The sequence below is a fragment of the Humulus lupulus genome, chromosome 8 (assembly GCF_963169125.1).
Source record: "Humulus lupulus chromosome 8, drHumLupu1.1, whole genome shotgun sequence".
Taxonomy (NCBI): domain Eukaryota; kingdom Viridiplantae; phylum Streptophyta; class Magnoliopsida; order Rosales; family Cannabaceae; genus Humulus; species Humulus lupulus.
Window position 1 is genome coordinate 59,537,957 of NC_084800.1, and position 7,139 is coordinate 59,545,095.

The 7,139-nt window shown below is 38.3% G+C and overlaps 1 protein-coding gene across 1 annotated transcript; it reads left to right on the forward strand.

Moving 5' to 3' along the window:
- The first annotated feature begins 3,393 nt into the window (after positions 1–3,393).
- On the forward strand, positions 3,394–4,117 carry LOC133795469 (uncharacterized). The gene is made up of 2 exons (XM_062232920.1): positions 3,394–3,513; positions 3,692–4,117. Exons 1-2 carry the CDS (start codon positions 3,394–3,396, stop codon positions 4,115–4,117), a joined length of 546 nt encoding a protein of 181 aa, XP_062088904.1.
- The last annotated feature ends 3,022 nt before the right edge of the window (positions 4,118–7,139 follow it).

Here is a 7,139-nt window from a genome sequence, read left to right on the forward strand (position 1 = left end):
CCACCAACCGTCATTTTTTTAGATCTTTTACAAACACACTTACAACTTGACAAGTGGTGAGTCATATTTGCTTTTTACTCAACCAAAAAACCCATATTATTATACTTAATTTACCAAAAGCTCCATGTATATAAACTCATATGAATTTATATCAAGGGATATTTGCAACATAAGTACCTAAAGTTTGGGTAAAATACCCGGCATGGACTCAATCTTTTTTTTAGCGGGTAAAGTACCCAAACATCATAAAACTGTAATTCTGTCAATAGGTTCTTCGTTAGTGGGTCATAATGGACATGTGTAGGCTCCAAACCTATCGTGGGTTTGGAGCATAACTAAACTTTGGGGGGGTTTTAGTTTTAGGTTTTAAAAATTAAATAATAATAATTTAATAAATTAAATTTGAAAATATTTTTTTTCAAATTGTTCAGTTATGCCCCAAAGTTGCGTCAATAGGGTCTCCGTTAGTGGGTCATAATGGACATGTGTAGGCTCTAGATTATACCTAAGTTTAATTTTTAAAATCTAAAAAAAAAAAAATTTCAAATTTAATTTATTAAATTATTATAATTTAATTTTTAAAACCTAAAACTAAAACCCCCCAAATTTTAGTTATGCTCCAAACCCACGAAAAATACCCAAAGTCTTGAAAACCCCATTGACGAAGAAGACGAGCCAAGTTGACGAAGACGACGAGCCTTGCATTGACGAAGATAACAGACGGCAGAGGAGGAGGCATTTGCTCTTGTTCAACTTGCCGGAGAAGACGACTACAATGCCGTGAACGGAAGCATCGGTTCCAGGTCCCATTTATGGTAAGTTTTCTGACAAAAAATGGCTACGTGTTTGTTTCCGTTATGCTTGTGCTTGCACGAAATCATGAATGGGTTTTGGGACCACCAGGTTTTGCATTGGGTTCCATTTTTTATACATTTTTTTACTAAATTCTTAGTAAGTACATTAATAATAGTGTTTGATAGTTTTGGTTATAAAGTGATATTTTTTACTGTCCCACACACTGTTTTTGTGGAATCTTTGCATTGGGTTGGAGTTATGGTTGTCTTTTGTTTTAACATGTGCTGAATTTTAAAGTACATGGGGGATTATTAATGTAACACCCTACTTCCTTAGAGCCGTTACTAAGTGAGTTTAAAAACATGCTTTCAACTCGCTAATCGAGGTTTTAGGTCAAACAGTGTACTAAGCCATAAACAAAGGAAAAACTTTAGAATTACCTTCATAACATTGAAAATCATATAAGTTTTACACTTGGGATCCCAAAATACAATTTAGAAATATTTACAACATATAACTGAACCAAGTCGACTAGACGAAAAATCTAGGTTTATCTACAAGCACCTCCCGAAATCCTCTGGTTGTGGCAGCCAGGCTAGCCAAACATGTACATTTCGCCTCACGCCTGATGTAATCATGGTTGGTTGACCTTCTCCATACCCTTACCTGCACCACAGAGCATCTGTGAGCCGAAGCCCAGCAAGAAAACCCACAAACAGATAACATATGAAACACATATATCAAGTATATAAGCAGGCCACCAATGGGCTAAACACATACGGCCTAGCCGTCCCAGGCATTTACCAAGCCCTGGGTTCGCGAACCACGCCGTGAGGATATCCCAGGTATCCTTCTAGGGACTCTCCCTGGCAACTCGCACTCCACGTGCTCAACGCTACTTCCGGCCCCTTGCCGTTCTCGGCCTTGCACTCAACGTGCCCAACGCCGTTCCCGGCCCTTCGCCGTTCTCGATCTACACCGTCCCCGGCTCTTGCCGATCATTCACATAGTAATATACATAGTATAACAAGCAAGTACAAAATTCTATCATAATCAGTTAAAGAGATACGCCCCGTAGTTCTAACGTATTGGGCTCAGCCCTGCACACAAGCTCCATGGGAACAAGGGTTTTCTTACCTGAGTTCCGAGCTTTCTGAGCACCGATGCCCCGAGCACAGTTCTCTAACGTGAGCCTCGCCGAAACCCTAGTCACAACACATTAACAATGTACATCCATCAAATTCTAACCCAATAAATAACTTCGAGCCATAACCCTAACCTCCGGGACCTTTAATTCTATCAATCCGGGTGATAAAATCCATCCCGAGCCTTACCCATTGAGTTCCCAAGCCTAAATACCCTAAAAAAAAACACAATTTGGCACTAAGAGACGCGGCCCCTCCCACAAGCGACGTGGCTAGCCTCGAAACATAGGCTAGTACCACACTGACCCCCACACGGGCCGCGGCACGCATGAACTTCTTGGCCTCCCATGGCCGCGCACGCACATGGGCCGCGACCCTCACCACCGAACCCAGATTTTCTCACCATTTTTCTATACCTTTCCTCAATCCAATTCATCCTAAGCTTAGCTAACAATCCTAGGTAACCAGCACAATCATTTCAGCTCAATAACAGCACTAAAACCCCATTGAATCCTACTCCAAAACTCAGCTAAAGCACCCAAAGGTAGACCAAACTTGACTAACATGCAATCCACAAAACCAGCAGAAATTCAAGACCAAAACTTAATGATTAAAGCTTACCTTTGCTGAAATCAATCTCTGGGGTTGATCCTCAATCCTTAAGCTTCAAGCTCCTAAGATATCACAGCTGGAATCCTTCTAGTTCCTAGCCAATTCCTTTGAGTTTCCCTTTGAGTTTTCCTTAGAGAGTAAAGAAGAGAAGAAGATAAAAACTATCTCAGTTATGAAAGGGTGTGTATGTCGGTTTCCTCAAATCTTCTAAGAAAATTCCTCCTTTTTGTTTTATTCAGCTTAAGTCTATATGGTTACCTCAAGGCTCGGGGTACCAAAACGTCCCCGAGGGCAAAATGGTAAATTTACCCAATATTCCCGCCTAGACATTCTATCCACAAATATATCTCCAAATATTTATTTTCATGTCCCGATAACCCCATAACTCATCTAATACCCGAATTACCCCTCGACTCGCCCCGAGTCCGAATCTCAACCCTGTTGTGACTTTCAGGCTAACCGCTCCCTTGGACTGTCTCAGATCGTGCTGCACAGACATATTACATATATATAACATCTATCACATTTATACCCCTAATATCCAGATGGGGTCCACATGCATATTTAACTTAACTAAACAAGCATCATAATCATATATACACATACATCCACATATAAGCATATTAAATCATTCATCGCCCTCCAGGCACACTAATCAAGGCCCTAAGCCTGATTAGCAAATTCGGGTCATTACAATTAATGTTTGACTATTTTGGATGGCTAGGATTGAATTCAAAGATGTTCACACTAAATGTACAGCACAGGGGTAATTGGTTTAATCCAAATGGAAAGCTAAAATAGGAGGGAGGATAGGTGAATTGTTTTGATGGTTGTGTAATAGATGAGTTTGGAATGTTTGACATGGAGAGGTTTGTCAAGGAGCTTGGATATGAGCTTCCTTTTGGTTTTTGGTTCACACCAAAAGGTAAAGAGTGTGCTTGAGTTGATCAAAGACATGGAGGTAAAATATAGACATGTTGATGTCTATATACTTATGCCCAAGAAAGTCTTGAAACTTGGTTGGGATAGTAGTTTGGAACCGGCACCACATGTAACCCCCCCCCCCCATGTTGTTCCTCATCCCCAGCTGCATTGAAAAGATGTGTCATTAAGGAGCTGCCTGATGATGCTGATGTTAGGGTAGCTGTGGCTATAGTGCTAAAGCAGATGATTATGTCATGGATAAGAGGGAGTTTGAAAGGGTCATAAATGGTTATGAGGATGTAGAAGGAGAAGAGGGTGATGGTGAAGAGGAATTTGTTATGCATATGCTTGATGATTGGGGGGAAAGTGATTACAAGAATGATGAGTATGATTATGAAAGTGTAGATGATGATGAGGACAATGAAGATGTTGACAGTGATGAGGATGAAGAAGATGTGTTCATTCTGGAACGTGAGGAACGAAAACAATTCAGAGATGGGTCGGATTTGGCCAGATATGATTATGACTTGGGTGACATTACCCAAGTTGAAGCGGAGATGGCCGAAGCATCCCAGCCACACCCTGACAGCACAACTAAGGGTGCAACCAACTTTGTATGGGAAAAGAAAGTCAAGTGTTAAATGATGCTGATTTGGGCCACACACCAAGCCAAACTCAGGTCCATGAAGATGCTGATTTGGGCCAGACTCTAAGGGAAACCAACCAAGCCCATGAAAAGCTTGATTTGGGCCACACATCAAGCCAAACTCAGGTCCATGAAGAGCCTAACTTGGGCTAGTGTTCAAGGCAAACCTAGCATAGAGCGAGTACACAAGAGGAGGTCCAATCAAATGCTGATTTGGGCCAAGGAAACTCTACTGAAGACACAAATTTTGTTGAAGAAGAGTATGCCCTAGATGAAGAAGAAGATAGGCAATATGAAGAGAATATTACTGAGCCTAGCATATGATGGGATTCTGTGAACGAAGTGTGTGGGCAAGTCCAAGATAACAACTTAGATGGACGTTATGTGGATGAAGATGAACTACAGAGCCAAGACAGTGATGATGGTGAAGGTGGATCTAAGCAAAGTAGAAAGCAATTTTTCCCAAGAGAGGAATGGGCAGATTTCAAGTTTGTTCTTGGATTGGAGTTTGCTAATGTGGACCAACTTAGAGAGTCTTTAAGGGAATACTTCATAAGTACAGATCGAGAATTTGTATATGCTTTCAACAACCAAACAAAGCTAAAAGCAGTTTGTAGAGCACAAGGTTGTGGTTGGTGCCTATATGCTCGAGTACAGAATAGGGACAACACAACTTTCAGAGTGAACACATTAGTGGATGTTCATAATTGTGGCATTGTCTTTAACAAAAAACATATTGTAACGCCTTGGTTACTCCAAGACCGTTACTATGGACTTTAAATAGTGCTTAACTCGCTAAATGAGTCATTAGGTTATAAACGTGCATCTAGGTATCATTAATAGGCCAGGGTGAAAATCTCGATCAAAAGGAATTAATATATTTTATTTGAAACATTAAACTGTACATGGCCCATAAAAGTGTTTACAAGTTATTTACAATCCAAAATGGTCATTATAGTATAAAAATTAAAACCCGCCGACCTAAGCGGCAAAAATAGGGTTAACCCCTAGTTCCTCTGAGAAACACCTTGACCGTGGTGGTCAAGCAGCCACATATGTACACATCGCCACCTAAGCTCTCCACTCAAGGCTGGGTGAGCTTTTCTTTCCCTTTACCTACACCACATAGAACCCGTGAGCCAAGCCTCAGCAAGAAAACTTATTACTGCATGTATGTAATATCAATAAATGATTCTGGTAATCATTCTAGAGCTTGCAGCCCTAATCAGATATGTGACTAATGAGTCACACCATGAATAGGTGACTAATGAGTCACACTTTGTGTAGGTGACTAATGAATCACTCTGTATAGGTGACTAATGAGTCACGCTCTGTATAGGTGACTAATGAGTCACACTTTGGGGCTCTGCACCCTAAGCCACGTGACGTTTCAGTCACCTGAGCCTTTTGGCCCTAGCTCTAAGTAACTAGCCTTTAGACTAGACAAGCGCTTTAGTTTTCTTCGACCTTGGGGTCGCTCAAGCATTTAATGCTCATATTGATTAGATTTAATCATTTTGGCCTGTGTTAAACACATTGATGTCGTTCTTGACTCTTAAGTCAATACCATACGACCAGTGCTCAATACCACCGCTTAGGTCGGCTGGTTATAACTGTTTCATTGTAATTAACATTTTTAAATGTATTTTGGGATTCCATGTATGAAATAAACATTTTAATAAAACGATGGTACATTTGACCAAAATTTTTAACCCTAAACCGTTAATCACGTTTAGTTACACAGTGATGGACAAATGACTCGTTTAGCGAGTTTAACACTATTTAAAATACATAGTGTAACGGTCCCTGAGTAGTAGGACGTTACAATAACACAATTCCTCACTTTTCTCTCTCAATTACTCTATTGCATATTATTTGTCATAAATAAGTATTTGAGCAAAAACAAAGATAAAATCGTATAGGAATATAGGATAATTCTATAGTGCATACATTGCATACATTTTATGTTTCTTGGCTCGTGAATCGTTTTCAGCATGATTTTTTTCATGATCGTGTATATTGTAATTATTTAGAGCATCCTATAAATTTTTAGAAAATTCTGAATAATTTATCGTGCCGAAAATTAGCTTCAAACAGGTTGTTTTCCACGTGCATAAAAAAAATTAGTTACGAGTACAATAACATGTTTGAACATAGTTTTAGGCACTGTAAATTATTCAGAATTTCCTGAAAATTTGCAGTTTGCTTAAAATAATTACAATAAACATGGTCATAAAAAATTTGCACCGAAAACTGTTCACGAGCCAGAAATACAAAAGCTATACACCGGTGTAGAAGTATCCTATAAATATATAGGATAATTCTAAAAGGTATGCACCGATGCATACCCTTTGTGTTTTTTGGGTCGTGACCAGTTTTCGGTGCGATTTTTTTATGATCGTGTATATTGTAGTTATTTAGAGCATTCTGCAAATTTTTAGGAAATTCTGAATAATTTATAGTACCGAAAATTAGGTTCAAACAAACTGTTTTCCACGTACATAAAAAAAAATTAATCACGTGTGCAACAACCTGTTTGAACCTAGTTTTTGACACTATAAATTATTCGAAATTTTCGGAAAATTTGCAGGATGCTCTAAATAACTACAATAAATACGGTCATGAAAAAAATTGCACCGAAAACTATTCACGAACGAGAAACACATAAGGTATGAATCATAAAAGTATCCTAAATATATATACAATTTTTTTGGAAGATATGAATATCCTTTTAAAAAAGAAAAAGAAAAGGAAATATATGAATATCTTTTAAAAGAAGAAATAGAAAAGGAAAGATATGAATATAGAAATAGAATAGAAAAGTCTAAAATATACATTAACTTCTTAATTTTATTTTTTTTGGCAAAATAACTTCTTTATAATTTGTTTTTTAAATAACTTCTTTATATATCTAGAACTTAGGAGTAATATCGAAATACACATTGAATTATATCTAGAGTTTATATTTTTTACTAAAATAATGTAAAGTCAAGAAAAGGACAATAATAATAGTTTTC